This window comes from Ambystoma mexicanum, chromosome 7q (assembly GCF_040938575.1).
Source record: "Ambystoma mexicanum isolate Mex_15411 chromosome 7q, UKY_AmexF1_1, whole genome shotgun sequence".
In the NCBI taxonomy this organism is placed as follows: domain Eukaryota; kingdom Metazoa; phylum Chordata; class Amphibia; order Caudata; family Ambystomatidae; genus Ambystoma; species Ambystoma mexicanum.
The window spans coordinates 1,025,171,971-1,025,196,867 of record NC_090941.1 but is presented as its reverse complement, the minus strand read 5'-3'; the positions used below and the strand labels follow the sequence as shown (position 1 = coordinate 1,025,196,867).

Here is a 24,897-nt window from a genome sequence, read left to right as displayed (position 1 = left end):
CCTCTTTAACTATTGTTGGGAGGAATATTTCTGCTGTCACAGAGTGGCGTTTTGGTTAAAAAAAAAAAAGGAAAAATAAAATAAAAATAGCCACGTACTTTATTAACATCTGTCACTTTAACTGGCAACAGGAGAAGTTGGAGGGAAGTTATTGTAATCTATGTTTCAATATTACAAGCACATCACTGCCGCGGGCACACTTACCACTAAGCCATCTCGCTTGCTTTATAAACTTGGCCTGCAGGCTGAATGTAGTTTTTTTGCTGCAGTCACACTACCTCCTGAGCTATTTTATTACATGTTTGTAACTTGCTGGGATTCTGCAACAGCTAAAATAATCCACTTAATTATATTATTGGAATTGGTGGAAATGGAACCTGTAACTTTCAGATTTCACACACAGGTCATCAGCACAGCAATAGGCTCCTAAAGAAAATACAATTTTCGAAAATACCATTTTCCAATAGTGGCTTCATGAACTATTGTTCCAGCTTACTGGTTTTCAACTGCAAAATACAAAGAGACCAAAGATGCATGTAAAATGTTAAGAAATTTGCTTCAGCTCAGCCCTCCCCAGCAAATCACCCGATGAAAGTCTGTCTGTCCAGCACACGTAGGGCAGGGATATTGTTTGCACTTTCACACCTCTGCTCTGTCTGTATTCAATCAAAGAAATGACTGCAGCATTTGTTTAATTATCCTTTTAAAAAGGACAAACATGACATGCCCGAATGATTCCAGGCACACAGTCAAGAAGTACTTAATATTTTCTGATACGGGGAACTATTCGGCTCTCGAGTGATAAGTATTCGGCTGAAGTCGAATCTCTCACTTTCAGCCGGAATTCGGCCGCACACATACTTGAAGCCAAATTTCGGTACACCCCTAATAAAATCAGTGATTGTGGTAAAACCTAGTGTCAAGTTGGACAGAACCGGATACACATTTATGGTATTAAATGCAACTCTAGCAACGGTTTGGTTTACTGTTCCTTTGTCTGCTTTCCAGGTGACTACACATTACCCAAACTGCCAGGCAAATGTTGAGTGGGGCTAATACCGCACTTGCAACGTGGGAGAGAATATATACGATACATTACTCACTGTGATCATATTTCTGAGGCTTGTGGAATCTGTTTAGATCACATGCTGTGCATAGGCCGACATCTAGTGGAAGCTGCAGAGTATTACAGTATTACAGTTGGGGTTAAATTGAATGACTTGAGAAGGCCAGGGGCGCTATTTTCTGAGGCAGAGCTGATGGGTACTGAGCAACCAGCACGTGATCTGGTTGTTGAGTCAGCTTGCCCAAGGGGCCCTGCAGTAACAGATGGAGTGCTGGAAGTCGGAAGAAACCTGGAATGGGATATGGAATGTTAAGAGTTGCAAGATTATCTGCACAACCAATTGATATAAAAGATCAGTAACAAAACAGCTGGATACGGGTTAAGAAGGATTCTGGGATACCTAAACGCCATTGGCCATGGTGAAACTTTGGGAAGTACAGCGGTTGGTACTGTGAAGATAAAGAGTGCTCATTTACAGCACATGGGCCACTAAAAGGCCACCGGTCAGCGGAATACTGCCTGGACCATGGGCAGTATGCAACTGGGAGTGTGTGATGCACCACAAACTACCCAACAATGCTGCTAGATACTGGATTGCTGCCCCGGAGAGGACACTTGAGCTTTAGTTCATTATTGGTTTAACTTGGGAGTTATGGCCTTTACAGCCCCCGCCGTTGAAATGCTTGAGCAAATGCAGTGAGGGTCAAATAGTGTTGGTTGGAAATAGTGGGTGTTGGGAGGGCGAGGAACAAGATATAGTTTGGTAGGGAGAAGGTTGTTTCGAGGAAAGAACCAGTGTGTAGAATTGGTAGCTTCACCAGAATCGGATGTGCATTTCACCATCCATACAGGTACCAAGAAGTTTGCTGTTTTCTGGCCAGCTAGAGAGGAGGATGATGAAGACAGGGTTGGAAATTGAGCGGAGCTTTGAGCTATTTGGCTGCTGCTTGTAGCCTAGAGGAGACTAGTTAACTTGACACCAACAGCTACCCGGAGCTACATTTGGCTCCACGGGCCAACTGATGCTGAACAAACACCTATGTGAATTTAGCTCTGTGCATTTAAGACAATCTATAAAATAAACATTAGGATACATGTATATGGCATTTGGGGTCATAAATAAATGGACAAAATGAGTCTACATCTTATGTGGAAGTTAGACTTGTGAAAAGCTATTTACTAGCTCCTCGTTCCCTAGACATAGCGCCTGGTCACTGCTTAGCACTTGATATCCAAGAGCTGCTTTTAGCTCTAGCTTCCAATCTTAATTTCGATTCTGTGAAGGTCTATGCAGAGTTTTTGAAAAGGGTGGCTAAAACTGGGGCCACAGAGATTCAAGGATTTAGAGAAAGTACAAACTGCAGCAAGACATTTAACAGATGTGACCAAGAGCTTGCAGGTGCTCCAGACTGTAGAATAGAGAAGTGGACCGTCGAACAGCCACCATGTGTAGTGAGGGAGATGTTTTGTCCAGTTAAAGAAGTGTCTGAACAACTTCACATTACCACCACAGTATGTCTCACAGCATTAACTCTTCTACAGGTGGGGGTAATCTGGTGTTGCCCACAGTGCTGTAGCTAGCCAGGAGCTGTGGTAATACAAACCCATTCAGCTCGCCTCCTCCTGTGTTTGGCCCAGACCTCAGTCCCTATTTTGTCCTGCTTGAAATGCAGCAAGAAAGTGAAGTGCTGCAGCAGGAGCTGGGAAGATTGTTGCCAGCACCTGCGAACTATGAGGTCGATGGTGTATATTATGGAAAAGGTAGATGGTTTACCCGCACAAACGAAAAGCAGGAATGGACCATAGTCAGGGGTAAATTAGAACAGAATTCCCTGTGCAAATGAAAAAAAGGTGAATTAGGGAATGTAGCACAGGGGTATAGAAAGACTAGCTAAATTAGTTGCACAGTAAGCAGAAAAGGAGGTTCTGTGAACACTGGGGGAGGGGGAATATATGTGATTCATGGTGTAAACGTAGCCATAATGTCAATAAGATGACTGCGATCATAAAGGAGACTGGTAGTGTTATTTCAGATGATATATGTGCCTGGGAGTTAGTCATTTTTCTTATTATTATTGTAGCAGATAATGAATAGGGAAATCCCCACCATTTGGCCTTGGGTAACACTTGCCCCGAGAGCTCCCTAAAACGGACATGCGCGTAATGACTGCTGAAACAGCACTTTGGAAGACTCTCCGTTGCACTGGGTGAAGGCCACGTTGGCCTCAATCTTGGATTACGATGGATCAAACAAGTTCGAACAATGGATCCTTATCGACAACCAAAGTGCGTCAAGAAGCTATGGTCCCACACCCCCCACACGAGAGGAAACCATACCAGATATCGTGAGAGTAGAGCGACTGAGCCAGAAACAATGGATCGCGTGAGGAGGGGAAACTAACAGGAAACAAAAGACAGACTATGTATGTATGCATGCATGCATGCATGCAATGACCTTCGTTATACCCGAGGCATAGGGAAGGCGAAACTGATATGACATGTATTATAAGGGACCAGACCATGAGGGAATATAAGGAGAAGGCGGCTTGGAGGGGGGGTTGGGTTAGATTGGGCAATGGGCTGATTGGGTGCCAATTGTTTGGATGGTTTGTAAACCAGCAATAAACATATTCTTACTTTGTCCATTTCCAATAAGAGCCGAGACCTTTTGTCAGAATTTACATACATACGACTCACTAGGGTATAGCGCTAGCCCTACTGGCATTATGCAGTTCATCTGTGCTCCTCATAAGTGCATCTAATTGAATGCCTCCAACTGGCTTGAGCGTTGAATGCGTAAGATGTGAAATGCCCCTAAAGAGGGGTGATCGATATAGGATAATTAGTCTGCTTCTACTCCACAAGGTTGAATAGCTAGGTTTTTAGTGGTTTCTGTAAAGTCAGATGGTATTCAGTCATCCTGATTTCTTTGGGAATCAAGTACCATAGTTTGGTTATGAGGGTAGAGAAGGCTCTTCTTCCTAATTTAGTTCTCATATAGGGTCTAGTTTTAATGAGCATATTCATGCTTTATCTCGGAGATTAATTCCTCCAATCAAAAACCACCAAATAACAGCCAAGGAGAAATAATTCTGTGTAATGCTCTGTGGTCCATGCATAAAGCTTTGAAATGGATTACTTTTGGAGATTGGTAACCAATGAAGACTTCTCAGGTTTGGGGTGACGTGTTTGTTGCTGGTTAGTCACAGAAGGCTCTTGCTGATGCGTTGTAATTTCCTGGTGAGGTAGGCTGGCATTTCCAGGTATATGTTATACTAGCAGGGAGATGACACGTGTTTGGTGTGGGAAGTTTAGGTATGAGAGGATGCCTTCTGGTTAGGCATAGGTGGTAGAAGCATTTCCTTACTATTGTGTTGACCTGTGGTTGTAGGGTGTATATGCAGATTCCCATTATTTATTTATTTGGATTTGTATAGCGCACATCTGCCCAGGGGCATCATGGCGCTGAAGGCAATCTTACTTGTTACAGGCGTACATGGAGTAAATACAGATACAGTGCAGAGCATTTACGCATATTTACTTACAGTTATGCTTATTTAAGTACCGTTGAGTGGTTACAGTAGGATAGGTTGGAGTTAATTAAACAGTGTGGTTTTAAGTACTTTACGGAAGGCGTGGTAAGAGTTTTCGTTCCTTAGCGCGATAGGGAGTACGTTCCAGTTTTTGGGTGCTAGGTGTTGAAAGCTAGACCCACCGGCTTTGCTTCTTTTGAATGTGGGTACATAGGTCTGGTTCGTCAAATGTGACCTAGTGGGTCTGATGGATGAGTTAAGAGTGATTCTTTCAGAAAGATAGGGGGGAGTCTTGGCGGAAAAGCATCTGTGGGTGATGGCCATGGATTTGAATAGTATCCTTTCTTTTATGGGTAGCCAGTGGGCTTCTTTCCTGGCTTGAGAGAAGTGCTCCCTTTTAGGGATGCTTAAGGCTGCTCTTAGGGCATTGTTTTGTGCGACTTGCATTTTATTTTAGGTTTTGTGCAGTCGCGCCCAGGAAGAGAGCGTTGCAGTAATCCAATTTGGTGTCTACTGTGGCTATGGCCAGGCAGTTTTTTGTGGATAGGAAGGGTTTAACAGCGTTCATCACTTTAGTGGTAAGTGCAGCAGAGGAGGCTATGGCATTGACTTGATGTGTCATGGAGAGAGTAGAGTCAAGGTATACTCCTAACGTTTTAACTGCAGTGGAGACTGTGATGGTGGAGTTGTCTATGTTAAAGGATTTGTACCGTGGTGGGAGTTTGTTTAGAGTTTCTTTGGTGCCAACTAGTAGGATCTCTATTTTGTCCCCGTTTAGGCAGAGGTCATTGGCTGCCATCCAGGTTTGGATGGCTGTATAGATCTTGGTTAATGCCGCTGCGTCTTGTTCATAGATCCCTGTGAGAGGGAGCAGGACTTGCGTGTCGTCAGCATAATTTGTGTAAGCTATGTGACGACGGTCCAGGTCATTGAACAGTGGGAGGGTGAAGATGTTGTATAAGGTGGGGGCAGTGCAGGACCCTTGTGGGACGCCACAATGGATAGTGGTAGGGGTAGCGCTCGCCGAGTCAGAAAAGACCTTCATGAGTCGACCCTCGAGGAATGATTTGACCCAGGAGATGGCTTCTGGCGAGAAGTGGGCTTCACTTTTGAGTTGCGTGCCTAGAATATCGTGATTGACCAGGTCAAAGGCGGCAGATAGGTCTAGCAGGAACAGGAGTGCAGGTTTGCCTTTGTCCATGATGTCATTTAGATGGATTTTGAGATCTAGTATGGCCGATTCGGTCCCATGTCCCTGGCGGAAACCCGATTGCCTTTTTCCTAATATGCGATTTTCTTCCAGGTATTGCTGTATTTGTGCGTACGCAACTTTGTCGAGGATCTTAAGCAGGAAGGGAACGGTTGTGATGGGTCTATAGTTATTGGCGTTTTCAGGATCTAGAGTGGGTTTTTTGAGAAGGGGGCGCACCCAGGCTTCTTTTAGGCTGGTCGGGACTGAGTTTGTGTTGAAGGATGCATTGATGAAGGTCCATTTGTATTATTACAGTTGAGGGGTCCGGTTGCGTTACCACTCCTTGGGGCCAGATGAGTGAAATCTATGTTTGGTTGCCTGTTCATGGGGGTGATCAATATTTCTGTCGGGTTCAGTTTTAGATTATGTGTCATCCAGGCGTTTATTCTCGCTCATGAAGGCATTTACTGTGAGCGGGGTCATTGATGGTTGTCATACTAAAAAGAAGCCAGGTATTCTGCCATTTGCCAGAAAGACTTGGTTCATGACAGAAGGTGCACCCATCATAAATAATCCCCTCCCCTTCCTCTATTCCCACCCCAGCTGAAAATGTCACTCATTCCTCATTAGCACTCGAATGGGGGGTTCGGGAGGAGGAGCCAGCTAATCAGATGGCTAGGAACGCGGCCTTGAACCGCCGGTACAAGTCACCGTTCCATGCCACCTGACGGCCGGCTCCCCCACCGCCATCTTCCCCCACCCTCCGTTCCAGTTTTTTGTTTATTTATTTTTGTTTGCCTCCCCCCCCCACTTACCTTATTGCAGCAGTGAGCGTCGCCACCGCCACATCCGCTTCTTCCCCTTTCCTCCAGCAGGCTGCCATGGAAAGGGAAGAGGGGATCTGTACAGAGCCTGACTTCCCTTTCCATGGCAGCCATCTTTGTACAGTACTTTCATTCATTGAATAGAATGCGCAAAGCGTTCTGTTTAATGAATGAAAATGCTTTTTTATTTTTAGCATCCCGGGTTACCAAAGCGGTAACCTGGAGTGCTAATGGCGTTAAGCCCCCGTTCCAGCCCTTGGAAATTGCTTGCATCCTTCTCCTTCAGCAGGGGATGAGCCACAAACAATACACAGCCAAAGAAATGTTGGCAGTCACAAACGGGTCTGCCTGACGCTTGTTTTAACCTGTACTATACGATGTTCATTTTGGGTATGTATTAAACAAATCTGGAAGCAGAAAGCAATGATCACCGTCTTTCAGTACGAGTTTGGGTCAACGAGGATAGTCCTTACAAAAACAGATCTAGGCCCATTTAAAAGTAATCAAAAATCCCATGTGTAAAATGCTATGGTGATACAAAAGTATACTCATTGGACTGCACTGGAAGGTGCTGTGTGCAATTGTAAAAATACAAGAATTCAAAAAGGGCAACAAAGTTTACCAGTACTGATAGTCTGAAGGACTGGTCAGTCTCCCCATAACAAATGAGCAAAAGGCTAGCGAAGCTGAAGGATTTAACCTCCCTTCAAAAGGTCAGTAGAAGAGGAAAAAATTGAATTCAAAAAGAAGGGTGTGCCATTGGAAACTGTGGAGGGGAAAGATGCAAATAAAAAAATCTTTATTAACATTTTGCGCAACACCTAGACCATCAAAGCTATGGTAGTGTTCCTCCAGCATAGAGACCCGCATGGAGCCCCAGTGACTTGTCATGCAGCTCTTATGTCCAGACTGTGAACCTAGCCATGGCTCACCGTTGTGCTATCTTTATTACGAAGCAGAATTCATCCCAGGTAGGTTTCGCATTCCTCTGGAGCCTTTTCTGGATTATCTTGCCCAACCTGGCAAGTAACCACAACCTCTCGGGCTGCGAAGTTTGGACACCCCTCAAGTTTTCAACAGGGCAAGACTGACACTTTTTGCACCTTTTCCTCCTCATCCTTGGGGTTCCCTGGGTGATGTTGGTTCCACTCCTTCTGGTGCTGGCCCTGCCCATACGGAAGACAACCACATCTCCAGATGTTGTCCCAGGAACCAACCTTTGTATGCTCAGCATGCATTGCTTTACAGCTTGTTCGACTTGACCCCTTCCTTGAAGTCCATGGACTCGCCTTGGGGCTTTGGTTCTAATGATCCAGTGTTAGGGGGCTTCAGCTATCAGAAAACAAGTCTGCAATCTCCAGGCTGAGGTGCGGTGAATGGTGTTCAGTGATTGGATAGCTTCATTGTAGTCCCCTCATCCTAGTCTCCTTGGCCATCTGAGCTATTCCATTGGTCATGCTCCATGTGCAGACAGGATATCTTGACTCCGGCTTGAATTGGGCCTCAAGCTCGTCTCTGCAGGGACGGAGGATGGGTGGAATTTAAACCCTAAGGAGTCTTGTATCTCAAAAGGTCCTGTTGAAATTTGTGGGACTAACATTATGACCCCGTGTTCACATTGTCTGAAATCAACATCCATATCATAAAAGTACAATATCTATCCATCAATCCTTTTTGTTCAGTGTTTCTATAAAGACATTTTTTTTTTTTTTTTTTTTTTTTTTTAACAAGTGTGGGTCTTCCCCATTGTTTTTATTTTATGTGCTCACTTAACTTTTTAACCAATATTTGCGTTCTAAAGATTTTTGCCTCGACAGTTCAGTCATAGGTTGAAATATATATACATATATTTCAACATAGAAAAGCGCACTGAGGCACCCGGGCAGCTCTCCACAGTTCCACTCCAATCATGAGAATAATGATGTCCCAAAACACGAAAAAGTTCAAAATACCATGTAATTTTATTAAAAGGCACAGAAATAGAATGCATAAAACCACAAGCAACGCGTTAGGCCTAAAACGACAGTATTTTTAACTTTTCTGTGCTTTGGGACATTATTCTCATGATTCGAATGGGACTGTGGAGTGCTGCCCCAGCGCTTCAGTGCGGTTTTCTATGTTTAATACACACACACACACACTTATAGGGCCGCACTACATTTAAGTGAGACGGACTGCCATAGGATTCCACTGTAGAGTTTCTTTATTTTCCTTTGGTTAACTCACAGTTAACAAGGCAGGGGGATACTTTTTATCCTACCTGTATTTTCTTAGGCGAGATCAGCACACCCAACCTTATGTAGAGTGCTGAGGGGATTGCATGCATACCTTTTCTTGACTCTCCTGTAACTCTTTGGTAAGTGGGACAAGCTCTCTGGTCAGGCTGGTATCAGTATACATTATTGAACGACTTTTGTCGCAGACGGTCTTCAGAGCTGCGTTAAAGGGACTCAAAGGTCACCATTTACCCAAAATTGTGACTGTACTTTAAGCCCTGAACAAGAGGACATGTCCTTTCTGATCTCTTCTTCTACCTTTCTGGTTGGGTGCAGGATTCTCTCGTTCCCCTTGTTGTCTTTGACAGACTAGCCAAGGAAAGCCTGCAAAGGGTCTCGGAGTGACTGGCAGGACAGGAAGTGGGGGTGGGGACCTAATCTCCCCTGCCCTTTGTCCAGCAGTGTGGCTGACTGAAACCAGTTCAGAGTGGGAGGATGGCTCACCCCTCCCCCACCGGCTTCCCTGTCGCCCCCCACCGAAGTTTAAATGGTGCATGGGTCTTGATTGGTGTACTCTGTTCTTTTCTTGGATACATTCCGTGGTCCTGGAGCTGAAACTCAGTCGACCACTGAAACAGAACATTTTGAAGGACGCCACCAGCAACTTCAAACGACTGCCAGAACCTGCCAAGTAACCGCTGCCGTCATGACCTCAACTTCTAAGTGACAGGGAAGATCTGAACACATTGACTTCCTCCCTTGGACTGGTGGGCCTAACCAGTCCCAAGACTAAATACAATTTGCGCCATCCTTGAAGAGCTGCAACCTCCTCAGCCTGCAATTCACCAATACCTTGCTGTACATCGTCGCCTGAAGCACGGTTTTGCCTGGAACTTTGTGAGCATCTTCCTAAGCTTGCAGTGACTCAAGCCAGCTCACCAAAGTCCCCTCACCAGAGACGAGGACCAAGAATGTATTAGAGTGTACCACCACGAACAAAGTTCCCCCCTGCCTCCCCCCCCCCCCCCAAGCCTGAAAAAGGCACCAACTAGCGCAAAATATGAAGATCCTTTGCTGGGCATCCATCTGCACGAGAGCCGTCGCCAGATCCACTGAAGTCCCTTTCTTCTGTTACCAAGACAGTCACCAATGGCCGGGTCTGCAGTCGCCTCACTGCTGGGTCAGTCATGCAGCAACGGTTATCTTCACTTGAAGGTATGGTCCAGCTCTAGGTAAAACTTACCTGGAGTTTTCTTGTACCCTCCTGGGAGCTGCAGATAGCCTGTATCTCGCACCCCTCCAAATCTCCATATTGTTAGATTGGGTGGACAACCCACTGTACTCCAAGTGTGCCTTAGGACATCGGTCCTTGGGTTAACCCTTCAAGGAAATATCTCAACTTCCTTGACCTGTGAAACAATTACTTCCCTGCAAAACGAAGAAGAGATCCTGATAGTCTGCCACTCTGAACTGTGTACTCTTGTTTTCCCGCCTTTTCTGCCCATCCCCAGTCACAGGTAGCCCAGTGTCCCCTCTGAGCATTATGAGACGTTCATAAGATTGGGTTGGACTCTTTAAAACCGGCTGCAACAGAGTTACTAAAAGCTATGAGTTTGGACAAGTTTGCATGTATATTTCAGATGGTTTTACTTCGTGATTTGTTACTGATAAATCTATTCTGTGGTTTATTCTACAGAGAATATTTCAAGTGTTTTTATATGATTTTACTGCGTTATAGTACTTACTTTAAAGTTACAGTGTGCCTCAACGTACATATTAAATAACTAAATACGAAACATGAAGATGGGCATGCATGTTGGAGGGGCGGGGGGGGGGATTTGCTAGACCACGTAATTTAAAACACATTAGCAAACTTAAAGACCTGGCTTACATCCTGGCCAAACGGAAAATAGCTATGGGCTGGAAAGCAGCCCAAAGACCCAGACTAGAGGTCTGGTGGAATGACCTCCTGAAGTGGGCAGAGGCTGAGACGATGGCATGGTACGAAGCAGTCAGCAGGGGAGGGGAGGTGAGGAGGAAACGGGACCCCTGGTAACAAGGAGGCAAATGGTAACTGCGATGTCGGGACTTCCCGAGGTCGAACCCAGTGAAGACAATACGCCTGAAAACAATAAAGGAGATAAACCCTAAGTAACGAACCTTAAACCATTGAAGTAGGAGCTCGAGTTAAGGGGGTCGGAGGACTGTGAAGCGTAACGTGTGAATGTAAGACAAGATGTGCATTTATGGAAATGTCCTATATGTTGGTTAAGTTTGATGTGTTTAAAATAATAAAAAAAAATGTTTTTAAAAATTCGAAACATGAAGGACCATCTAAAATTCTGACGAATTCTGAAAACCAGGCTCTTCAACGGAGAACCGGACGAACACGAATGAGCAACACACTCCCCCAACACCCCCTGGACTGATCAAGACGGAGGAATAGACCCTACCACGACAAAGTGCAGGGAGGTGGAGAGAAGTTGGAGTGGGAGATAGTCACAGGTAGACCCACTCCCTTGGAGGGATCGACAGGGAGGCTAGGGAGAGAAATAGGAGCATCCTAGGTTGAAAGACAGACAGAGGGCATTAGAGCTGAAAGAGAAAGAGAAACGACCCAACAAATAAACTACAGGGCCCAGGGAGCTCAAGGACACAGGGAAGAGGTCCTCCCGCTACCCTTCAAGGGGCCCATGGAGGCCTTTGCGGCTACACAGCAGGATACGCCAGGGTCAAAGTGGTCCAGACATCCATTAGTCTGAACACGGGGGGGAGGGAGAGTGAAGGAGATTTCACCACAAAAAAAGTCCTGCAGACGGCCCACAACTCTGCACAGAATACAGGAGGGAGACCCACCCCAGCACACCACAATGGCCGACACTTGGGTAAGATGGAGCGCCACCACTAGCCAACCCACACAAAAAAAAAACTCCACTTACACCTCTCAAACTTTAAACAAAATACAACCGTACCTATACAGCACAACAAAGCGCAAGCACTTTACTACACTGCAAAAACTAAACAAACCACACAGCCTCGCACAACAGCACATGACAACTACCGACAGAAAAATCAAACTCCAGCTCAGCGAACTGTGTAAACTTAACTGAAGCTGCCTACATCACAGCTCTCCTGCGCTTTCCCACTCAGTCCTACTAATGTACCCTAACCTCTTGCTTTTCAGATCCGCCAGGGGACCGCTCCGGAGGTGACAGTGCATGGTATAAATATCCTTCAACATAACTTCTAAGTGTATAAGTGTTTTCTTAGACTAAGTGCATGCATGCTCCTAGTACTTTGCATCTCATTATAGCCCTCCTGTATCCTTAGACTAGGCCTGGCTGCTCACCATTCTACAAAAACCTTCTGTGGTTCTGGCTAAACCAAATTAGTGTAACCCTGATCACCCAAGGTGGGCTTTCCTAAGTGCCGCCTCAGACAGTACTTTTGTTAAAAAACACAAAAACGACAGTTGCAATTGCTAGTCAGACAACTTGTGCGTTTCGCTCTCCCCTGCTTCTCAAATATTTAAGGGTTCCTTTGCCAGTCTGAACTAAAAAATAGAGCTCCCACGAAAAAGGTTTCAGAGATTAACTAATTTTGAGGGATTGTCCTTACCATAGAGCTAAAATAATAATTATTAAAAAATTCTTATAATGCGCAGTATGCCCTTGGGCCTCAGTGCACACAACAAAAAACAGTACATACAATACACTAAAGTGAGAAGGCAGAGTCAGATGAGCGTGAGAACTATTATCCGAGAAGGGTAATCTAGTCTTTGGAATTAAAGAGAAAGGTCTTAGTGGCTCTTAAAATTAGGGAGGCCTGAGACTTCTCAAGTCAGGCGGGATGGAGTTCCAAAGACCAGCTGACTTGTGCCACCAAAGTTCTTTTATCTGGGCGGATGTGGTTTATTAAGTCCGTTAGTACAGACAGGGTCTGTGGTCTGGGCCTTCTGTAGCCTCTGCATCAGATAGACAGGCACGTTCCATGCAAGACGCATGTTAAAGATAAGATTTTATGGGAGATGCGGTGGTGGCCAGGCTGCCAGTGCAAGATCTCCTAGCCTGGGTAACGTGATCTGTTCCGGCCAGTCCACACACAGCTCCATTTTGAGCCACGTGTAACATTCCTCTGAAATGATGAAAACGCATGGTGGCAAGTATTTTTAGCTATTATTAAAGACTAAGTTATGTTTGCAAGGAAAGATGCTGTATTCTTCTAGAAGAATACTTGAAAGATGCAGCACTTTTAAATGTTGTGCAACTAAAAATTAAAGTATAGATATTGTAAAATAAACAGGATGCTGTAACGGAAACGTGATGCATCAGAGGAAAGTGCGATTAGACATAGGAAAAAATAAAATTTTACCAACACACATGGCTATATGATTTCTCTAAACTAGTGGATAATAAAACTACTCGGATCGTAGGGCAAATTTGAGAATTTTGGGTAGCCGCTGAAGAATTCACAACACAAGCAATACAAATGTTAATAATGGGAAGTTGATAATACTCAAGAGGGAAATTGCAATGCCTCAGCAGCAGCTAACGTAGACGATTGGAAATGGTTTCGACACCAATACAGATGAAGGGCGAAACTTGAGCACTGGCTCACTTAAAATTAATGGATACAAGTAAATCTTAAAGAACGCTTCTGCCCTTGAGTTTTTGTCGTGACCTGGTTTATTCCAAGGGATTTATTTGCTCCTCTCGCCCTGCCGACACTCAAAATTTCCCCCGCAGCACTTTTAATACTGGTTGTTCCAAAGAGGCTGACAAGCAGCAGCACTAATGAAACATCAACCAGTAAGTCAGTGCACAGAGACCAGGATGACATTTAAGCGGAGCTGGAGGCAATGAAGGTTTTTACAGCTTTACAATGAAGACCATCAAGTAGTCTGCACAATTACGGGTGTCAGAAATTGGATGTTTGCTGTCTCTCAAAATTGTCACGGCCATGCCACAGAGTTTACAGACCAAATCAAACTGGAGAGCACCGCTGGACAAAGTTAAGTGGAGTGGATCAGTGCTTATGGTAACTGCATTCTTTAAAATTAAAAACACAGTATTTTGTTGGGAATTTTGCCACTTGATTCATTTCTGCTTTGCATGTGCATACGACTATGGGGAACTGATAAAGTAGACACTGCTTGTTATTGCTATGCTGGACCTGCAGTTATGTTATTTCCGCAAAAGCATTACATCAACAACAAAAAACACACCTCCTTAGATTACAACACAGTGGTCATAGGCCCTGCGCCCATCTGATCCTAGATGTCAGAGCATGACAATACTTACAGTGCCGTTTTGGCAAGGATGGATGACAGCATAGCCTGCTCATCTGTCCGTGTGGAGGTGATGGTGTAATTTTGCTCTGATCCATTGGTTGCCTTGTTGAGCAAGTTGGATGGAGGAAGTAATCGCTTTGTTTCATCATCGTCCTGAGGAACAGACGACCAATTAATGGGGTTAATGCTCTAAATAAAGTCATCACCAAGGTCACAAAACGCATGCAATGCATCACGATCGGCACTAGGAGGCTTTTTAACAGATTCCATGTTACACTGGTTAAAACATAACTGGAAGACAAGAGCATTACACTGGCATATGACAAAACAGCAAAGGTTGCTTAAGAAGTCTCGGACGGCTTTCTAGCGCAAACGCAGACCACCCACGATATGCACTTATTTATTGGTGTATTCATTTACGATTTAGTAGGTCACAAACTGCAGATCTCTCTACAACATTCACTGTTAGTTCATTATACAGCAGACCCTTGATTGGTCTGGGTTTTGAAAAGACATGGTTATGTGCAGCTTTTTTTATTTTCACATTTTTGACACATTATTGAACATAATAAACAAATAGAACAAATTAAGAAGGAAAATAAACCGATAATGAACCCTTGTGTAATGTGTCTTGGAGGAAAACTAAATAAGGGTACATGGGCACCGAATGAAAATGAATATATTCTGCTAAATTGAGATACATCATGAAAAGAACATGAGTAAGCAGTAGAAATAGATGGACTTTAATGTGGGGTTCAGAGACTTTCAGATCTCAAGCCGCATCAAATCAACTGTCCCCATCAGACAAAATGAATTGTCAAAACGTGTTCAGTTAGCTCAGCGTTTTAATAGCAGAAGCAAATCAGATTTCAGGAAATGTTTGAGGGATGGCCTGTCCTGTCGAGCAATTGGAGAAGATGTTGTCCCAGAGAGGTAGAGGCCATGGTGAATGTCAGTGACTGATCATGTGTCCGAGGCTTCATGCAGTGGGATAACCTACGTTTCATATCTAGCCATCAACCTGTAGTTACTCTTCCATGCTTTCGCCTCTAGGTCTATTAAGTCGTTTCCACTGTGCATCCAACTAAATACACACATTTAACGGGAACCATGTAACTAGCTACCAATAAATCTTTATTACAAATCTTGTTTTTCTTTGCACACTCAGAAGTGGAGCCTATCGGCATTGTTCTTGTCCCGTGGAGCTTTGGACACAGGTTAATAGCAACATTTACTCAGGTAAAAACAAGAGTTTTCTTCTGGTCTCATCAGTGCCCACAGCCAAAAGACATGTCACTGACTAAACGAGGGGCCTGCAATCTTTCGCTCCCCGGAAGTAGTACTTGACTAGTTCCCATCAGTCATAACTGGCATTGTAAAACATTTCAGGTGTACACCCCAGCGGTTGACCAAAAGCACTGAACAGGAAACTAAAAAGTGGAAGGAGTGGAACAGTCAAATGAAGCTCAGAGGAGTTGAGCAAGAAATGCGACGTTTGCTTCCCTCAACTTGTTTGAGAACTTACTGGGTACATTACAAGACAACATCTTTGAGAATTCTGAAAATGCACAGCATCTTAGAGTAGAAGGGAGGATAAGGGATCTAATGCAGGCCAGGAGTTGTTTATCAAGTGTCCAATTGAACCAAATTATTTTCTTATACATTAAAATATACAGTCTAAGACCCATCACTTCACAGTGAGACTTATTGCCCTGAACAAATTGTTCCAAGAGTAGAAGGCACCTTTCAGAAAGTCACTTTTCAGTGAGAACATACAGTTATGCATTACTGTCATGCAACTACATTAGACCTATGAGATTATGGGAGTGCTAGAAGAGTTGCGACGGGACTCGATTTTGGGATCGGGTCGCGGCAAAACCCAGAAGGGGTTTTAAATAAATAAATACACAAATAAATAACCTCCTGGGACTGAGGGGGATTTCCCAAGACTGTCCCAGGAAAACCGGGACGTCTGCTCACCCTAATGCTAGGGAGTGTGCAAGTGGTTGTACGTTTCTATGCTAGGAGGTGTCTGCAAGTGCACATCTGGGAATGAATGCAGTGTGAATGGTGTACATGGGTGTGACTGCGCATGTGAATGAGCGCACAGACTAAATGCTATGGGTGCTCCTGTGTGAATGTGTCTACATCTCTGTATCTGTGTATATGCAAGCTTGGGCCTGGGGAGGGGCAATGGAGCATGACAATCTTTTGACTAGAGCATGGCATGTTTTAAGGCGTTTTTTGGGCAAAGGAAAGCCAACTTGAGTGTTTTTAAGTGATGGTGAGGCTGGAGTGGGGGGTGAGGGTGAGATGAATATTACAGTGGGGCTGGCCTGGCTGGGTCTTACTGTGGCATGGAATGTTGTACTTGCATTAAGGTCAAAGTCATCATGAGCGTTCTTACATGGGGAGGGCACGTTTCCTTATTTTGACTTGGCTTTTTATTTTACTGGTGTTAACGTCAAAGGCAACTTTGTTATATGGGGGTGGGGGGATTTGTGTAATGACATGCTATTTATATAGCGCTTTCGCCAAAGCACTGTACAGAGAACATATTTACAAAAAAGTATTACACATCCGAAGTTTGCACTCATTTAATGACCTTTATTTATTGACGGAGCCTCACATCGCTCTTACAACTTGGTGAGCAGGCTAAACAATAGAGTAAGAGAGATAACAAGGTGCAAAAGCAACACAATAGTAGAAGGTCCGTAGAGGAGGGTAGAGATCGGGGGCGGGAGGGTGTCACTACGAAGTATGAAAGGCTGTATTAGCCTTGCCAGGATTTGAACCTGCGAATCATGATTACAAGAGCATTTTTTCTTACTGTGGCATTGCATTACTGGTGTTAAGGACAAAGGCAACAAAAGTAATCTTGCATTGGTGTGGGGGCATTCGTGCAGCCTGCAAGGCAAGGTTTTTTTTTTTTTTTTACTGTGGCAGGCATTTTTTATTGCTGTTAGGGAGCAAATACAACATGATTAGAGTTCTTATATGGGAAATGGGGGATTTGTGTAGCAAGGATATATTTTCTTACTTTGGCATGGCTTTTTTTCACTGGCATTAATGAAAAATCAATAGGAATAGGTTCTTACAAGGGGATACTGGCATGAATTGACAGAGCCAGCATAGACCTGCTTTGTTATAGTATCGTTACTGGCATTATGAACAAAGAAAACATGAACATTTACCTATGTGGGAATAGTGGCATATATAGATGCACCAGAATGTACATGTGTGAGCACAATCGATGTGAACATGCCTTTTTACACTTGCAGAGTACTAGCATATAGTGGGCAAAGGCATTATGAAAAGGTGTTTGAAAATGCTCCTATGTATATTGTTGGTGGCTTGGCTTTTAACATACTTTTTGTGTCTTACCCTGCAAAACCGATTGTAAAGTGTGTGGCTTTTTACCTTATTCATCACAGAAAGTGTACTGTAAAAAGCACTATTTTAGTCCATTATTTAAAAACCTCTCTCAAGGGGAACCTCCCCACCCCCCCTGATTGGTTTGCCCTCCCTCGCTACTGTCACTCCTATGCATTTGGCTGGGGACAGAACAAGTGCCCTTCCTTCTGCGGGCTCTTCTTAGTGTGGGCGCTACTACATTAGCTCCAGGCCCCAGAATCAAGGCTACACCCTCTGGTGAGTTGGGGTGAAAGATGGATCTAATGGGCCAAAGGAAGGCGTAATATCTACTCAGCCTCCTGGTCGTGGGGAGAGGCGGGGGGAATCAGTAGCAAAATAGGTGTAATGTCCCGTCTCACTAACAGTTTTCAAAACTGCCATCCAGCCCCCCACCCCCCAAAATTTTGAGGCCGGCTCCGCCCCTGGCTGCGTACAAAGTTTAATAAAAAACGGAACGCACCACCAAAGCGCGAACAGAATTCACCCGTTTTTCTCCTTTCGCACTACATTTTGCATAAGTTAAAAATTGCAAGTAGGGGATGCAACAGCACGTAAGGGCCAAAATTGGCACTTAACTTGCATGCAATTTCCACTTTACAAAACGACTCCCCTACGTGTCACCTTTCATGGTGTTACGTGCATTCATTGTACGTTACAGTACCATCTAAACCTGACATTTGTGGAGCACATTTAACAGTGGACTCGGCTGCTTGGCTGGCCAAGTTAATTTGCTAAATCCCCACAAATACATATTGAATTTCTGGCCTGCAGTTTACAGTAGCAACCCATATAACATTCAAAGGAGGACAGCTGCATGGAAAGAAACATGACTTGTGCCAAACCTACGTGAACAAGCTAGCACAGTTTGCTTCTGAAACAAAACAAGTACTCTCCTGGCTTTTTATTGTCACTTGTAGCCTCGTACGTCCAGGGACAGCGTCACACGAACAGTAACACCTTTATATGTCAAATACAAACTACTATGCCAGAGAGTGCCAAATAGTAGTATATTTATTTTAATTTGTGTATATGTCACCACACACCAAGGTCTCAGGGAGCCAGGACATATAAACAAACTAATAATGAAGAGGGGAAAGGATGAGCTCAATCAATACCTTTATTGAAAAGCAAGGTTTTCAGATCTTTTTAGAATTTTAGTACAAGAGAGATTTCGGAGGTCAGCTGGAAATGTATTCCAAATTCTTGGAGCACAAGTGTCAAAATCAGAGATCCCACACTTGACAAGTTTGTAACCAGGTTGTCACAACAAAATGCTATTAGAGCGAAGAGTTCTAGTGATTGGTTTCACATGCGGTGAACTCAAATAGCTGGGAGCACCACCATAAACGCATTTCTGTGTTAAAGACATGACTTTATGTTGAATGCGATGAGTGTTCGAGCCAGAGAACGCCTGAACGAGGTGATGCTCGGTTTTCCCAGTGCATAAGTACCTCCATTTTGAAGAACTTGCAGCTTGCTCAAGTTCTTCTTGAAGATGCCAATAAACAGACAATTGCAATAGTCGAGCCTAGAGTTTACAAGCGCGGTGGCTAGGAGGGCTCCATTTTCGAATGATAGACATGGATGGATTTGACGTACCCACACGTGGAAACACGCTGAGCAACATGATTGGGAAAAAAGCAGCTGGGAGTCGAATAGACTCCCAGTGTTTCCACGCAGGATGCAACCTTCATACGGGTGGCAGCAATAAAGTACTCGTATCTAGAGTCCAGTTTATTTGGACCTACTCCCATTCATTTCCACATAGAGCAGAAGTCAGAATTTCGGCGCAACGCACAGCAAAAACCGCTGGACGGAATAGGACCTGGTATGAAACCACTTGGGCACAAACCATAGACTCTATTTCCGTGAGGTATCTGGGGTTATTCCGTCCTTAAGTAGCTAAAATATTTGATGGGGAAGAGGGCGCTTTATCTCCAACGGTGCTTTGCAGCAGCGAGGCTTTTCAGAAATGAAAAAGACGCAATTTTTCTTTTGTTTGATGCAAGAGATGACCAGGGTTATTTCCAAAATAACGGTTCTCAGGTTGCCAGAAAAGAAAAGTGAAAAAAAAAAGCGACATTTGGAAGAGGAAAATAGGATGAAATGGCATTAGGCTAGAGGTAGGGGACCAAGTTCAGAGCTCAAAGCTTTTCTCAAAACCGGGGTTATGGTAGAAAACGGGATCGTGGCTATACTAACCGCAGTTATGTGAAAAAGGTTTTTTTTTACAAAGCGAGTTAAAATGCGATTAATACAACAACAAAAAAGTAATGTTACAGATACAGTGAGGTGGGGTAATTGGTATATGGCTTAAGACTATGGCTACTAGATTACTTTAAGGAACCGAATGGTGCAATATGGAAAGTGGGCCCAAACAAAACCTATTGGGGCAACTGGTCAAGGAACCACAGCGAAAGGTCATGGCAAATGTGGCCAAATGTAACCTAGTGGTGTGACCATGACCAAAAGCCTGGGCCACTGGCCATAGCTAGTCTGCCCGTTTAAGATGCCTATTGGAGCAAAATGTAGAGTGGCCACCACCAAAGGCCGTGGGCACTGGCGGTAGGCCATGGCTAATGGGACTGTAAGAAAGCTACTGGGGTAACATGTAAAGGGGCCATGGCTAACGGTCATGGGCGAAAGCCATGGCTAGTGAGCGGGAAAGAATTAGTATTTTAAAAGATCCAGTGGGCACAGCCAGTGACAAAGGCCCTGGCTAGTGGGCCCGAAAGACATGCAGAGTGGCCACGGCCGGAGGCAGAGGCCACCTAATGGTTCCAAATGAAACATTGCGGGGTGGGAGGGGAAGACATGTACAGGGGACATGGCCGAAGGGTGTGTCCACTGGCCTGTAAACAAAGGATGGTATAACAAAACACTTGAAATTCACAGAAAAATCCTTAGTTAAGGTGCACTGAACGTCTGTAGATCCAATGCAATAAAACCCTTGAAATTTAGCAGATGTCAGAAATGATGACAGGCTCAGCTCGGCACATTTCGGCTGCAAAGCCTACAAGTAAATACATATTACAAAAGAAGGGATTCACAACGACATACAAAATGACATTATGGGCACATCAACGGGAGCATAGCGAGTTAAGCTGGTCATGGCTTCCCACATCCGTTGAATTTCAAGGGTTTTGTTGAGTTAACTTATCTGCTTAAGTATATAGGGCACAGCACAGTGGGCGATAGACACCCCCTCAATAGTATTACAAACATACATTATGGCGAGTTCTTAAGAGCAAGGTGGTATGGTTTTCAAGATTTGGATTTCATTCAGACTAGTAAAGAAATGAGCTCCGGTTTGTAGAGGCTACGCTAAAAACAATATTACTCAAGCATTCAAGAAACCCAGAGTAGAACTCTTCCTAAAATTGTCTCTGAATCCAATACAATGAGATTCATCACCACTTATGGTCTACAGACCAATAAAACCAAAGGCATCAGAACACACAAGCATCTCCTGATCCAACATTTGCTCTTAAATGCCATCCATGAAGAGAACACTTAATTTCTCCTCCCGAAGAGGTACAAATCTAGGAGATGTATTTATCAGTTATTTCCTGTCGGACAACCACTCTAAAAGCACAATTATTACAATTCTATCTACTTCTTCTGGATCCTGCTCCACTTGTAAAAAATAAATAAAAGAATATTGCTGTCGCTGTATTTCAGATAATGTGCATTGGAAGCACTATTAGAAATTGTACAGATGAATATAGATTATGTAGTGTATGGACGCCTCTGCACATGTCCAGAATTATATATAGGAAGCACTGTGTACATTGAAAATATACGTTTTGGACCACATTGGGGCAATTAACATTGACAATAACTACTCAGTGGCTATGCATTTCCACAAGCACCATAACCACAATAGTAATTTACTCAAATGGGTGGGTCTAAGCAAAGCAGCATCATCTTCACGAGAAGGTTATCGAGAATCCTTGCAGAGGCAACTGGAAAGTAAACAAATTATCTGATTTAATAGCAAAACAATATGAGCTTAACATCTGAGAGGGATATCACGCTTTCCTTTAATCTGCAATCCAGTCATTTGCAATTATTCTGATAGGGTATATGTAATATTTATTCCAAGTGATTTTATTTAAAGCATTATGCTGTATAGGTTATCTCCGTGGTGGGGATGGATAAAGAGACGTGTTGCAGAGACAACAGACACGTAAACTCAAAAAAGTATTTAATAGCAGAATAGCATATAGTCAACCTCCAATTGCAATACTATGTTTATCCATCTACTATAGTACTTCACAATCTTTTACTTTTCAAATTTGTATGTAAATGTAGCTACCAAGAAAACTAATTTTGACATGTAAATAACTAACCCATACACTTTTTTTCATGTGAAATATTTATTGAACTATTTTGCTAGACCGGTTAATGGTATTGAATCCTTCTATGTATGCCAAAATACAGACTGCATTAATAACCTTTTCTGCCATCGTCGTACCTTATATTCCCTATTTTCAATGAGGTATCTGGAATAGGCTGGTAAATAATGATTATGGATTAGGAACTATTCTTTAATGTGTATTACTATAAACTGATTTTACTTTTATAAGCAATTTGCACTTCATAATCCTTTTTCATGTACGATTTGTAATTTAATTGTATTTTCTTCTACATCTAGCAGTGTGTACACAAGTCTTGTTTAGATATTGTTTTTAAGGCTGCAACCATGAAAAAGCTCCAGAGGCAGCAAAACGTTGGTCGCCCGATTTGAATTAACTAAAATCAATAAAGGAAGCATCTTTTTTTGAAACAGAGGTGTACGTTGGCATCATTTGCTTCAATGCCCACTTGGCTGACAGATCTAGAATCTGTGCAAGTGTGCCCGCCCTCTTCCTTCACATAGCCAGCATCTGGATTTATATATATTCACTGACAAAACAGTGCAGTTCAGTTCACCAGATTTAATGCAACAAAATCCTTGAAATTTAACAGATGTGGGAAGCCATGAGCAGAGCATTCCCGTTGATGACCCCTCATAATGCCATGTCACCCATATTGCCCCATTGTTTGTCATTGTTCTGTGCTCATGGGCTTTACAACAGGTATGCACAAGTTAAGCTAGTTATGACTTCCCACATCGGCTGAATTTCATCGGTTTTGTCGCATTCAACATTTAACTGCACTTTAAAGTTTTTCGGAGACTTTCAAGGGTTTTGTTATACCATAGTTTTTTTAATCTTATTTTTTTTAAGGGCCACTAGCCATGGTCTTCAGCTGTGTCTTTGTATAGGTCCCCCAATAGGTTTCTATTACACCCACTAGGTGGCTATGGCCTTTGGCAGGGGCCACTATACATATTTCTTTTAGGCTCAGTACCCAGGGCGCTCAGCCGTGCCCACTGTATATTGTAAAACACTACCTGGCCACTAGCCATGGCCTTCGGCCGTGTCCATTGTACATGTTCTCCACCCCCCAATAGGTTTCTTTTGGACCCACTAGGTAGCCACAGTTTCGGCCGTGGCCTCTATATACATGCCGTGGATACTATACATTATAAACTATTCTAACCATTCTTAATAACACTTTCATTTTTCTAAGAATTGTTCCCAAACTTTCCATTTGAGATGGTGACCCTTGACAATCGCTTGGTTAAGAAAATGACATACAAACCCATACAACAAACCTCTCCACTGTAAAGCACAAATATGGATATAAAGGTTTTAAGGTGCAGGGGTACCCAGTTATCTGTTTAATATTTTAAAAACTACGCTTTGTGCCCAAATTGCTCCTTATTTGGTCCACATATGCCCAGCAGCCGTCCAAAAACCCGGCACTTTTTTGCTGTGGGAAAATTAATGGGCTGAAAACATGTGTTTGTTATTAAGAAAACATTTTTATTCTATATTCAAGATTTGCAGTTTGGCGGGAGGGGTCCCTTGACATACTCTTTTGAACATTTCATCCAAATCCATCAAGCAAGTCAAAAGTTATTAGCAATAGAATTTTCGGGAAAAATGGCTGCTTTTTCATTTCTGAAAATCTAGTCGGCATCTCTGCTGCAATAGCACCATGGGAGATATAGCAATAATTTTGGGAGAGGGGGCACCCCCTTCTCCTTCAAATATTTTAAAAACTAATGGACACAATAACCACAGACTCTACCCAGAAATCGAGCCAACACTTCGTGCCCAAGTTGTTTCATATCTGGTTCAATTCCATAGTGTGGTTTTGGCTGTGCACTTGAGCACACATTTAACGTTTCCTCTATGAGAAAGTTAAGAAACAGCCTTTAATATATATATTTTTTTTTACACTGTAATACCTCTTATTTTTGTTTAATGGATCTTTCCCAAAATGTTCAGTCAGGAAGGAGGGGGGTGAAGGAGAAAGTCAGTGAGTACAATTTATGTTTGTTTATTCACTTTTTTGGTGCAAAATTTCAGCCAAATCCATTTTAAGAGTGAAACCTTATTAGCAATATTCATTTTTCGGGTTTTCTATGGAATATATTTTAGACAACAGTCTCCACTGTCGCACTGCCTACTTAGCAGTTTAAGATGGGAGCCATCCTCCGACTTCTAAACACCATATTGCTTCCAAACCAGTGTTCATCAACAACAAAGTCCAGAAACAAAGGAACCCACAGGCACTCGTTTCTGTTTAGTACAGTAAGCATCAATTCCAAGATCATCTCAAAAACAAAAGGTGCAGCCATTAGTAAAAAAGAAAACGTAAAACTATGCCACACATTCCGTTCTAACACAGGACTTTATCAAGCAAATCCATAGTCTTGTTCTTAGCGCCACAGAATGTAGGCAAAATGACTTATTTGCTGTTAGTCGTGTAGATCATAGGATTAGAGGGACTATGCCGTGCACCAGAGAGCACAGCAATTTGAGTTAACAGGGTCAAGCATCCACTGATCAGTGGTGGGGCGAACAACGTAGCACCTTCCATGAGAACGTGTTGTGAGAGCGTTAAGCTCAACTCCAAAGAATGGGAGTTCAAACAAGAAGTATGCATTTACTGGGAATACTGACACTGCGATTGAGGGTGGGGGGGGATCTGGTGGGTAGAGACCATTCCATATACTCCAAAGTGCAATAACCAGCATTGTATGAGGGGAATGAGGATAAGCCGATACTCATCAGTACAGGAAAGACAGCTAGAGCAACAAACTGTTGCATTGTGGTCAAAGGTATTAAACTCAGCTACACCACTCAGGAATCCTCAGGAAGACAAGAGTGATCGAGCAGTGGAATCTATCTCAAGCCACTCCATGATACACATACTTTCTGCCCTGAATTCTACTTTGAATGTCTGGCAGAGTCAAGCCATATAAGAGAAACGTATGTAAGTTGAGCTAAGACAAATATAGCGTGG

General features: G+C 43.4%; 1 protein-coding gene across 1 annotated transcript in view; it reads right to left on the bottom strand.

Moving 5' to 3' along the window:
• LAMTOR1 (late endosomal/lysosomal adaptor, MAPK and MTOR activator 1) overlaps positions 1-24,897 on the bottom strand; it is a 474,636-nt gene that overhangs the window by 326,162 nt on the left and 123,577 nt on the right. The window contains exon 2 of the mRNA XM_069640301.1: positions 14,132-14,274. Within this exon, the coding sequence (XP_069496402.1) occupies positions 14,132-14,274 (143 nt within the window). The remainder of the gene's footprint in view (positions 1-14,131; positions 14,275-24,897) is intronic.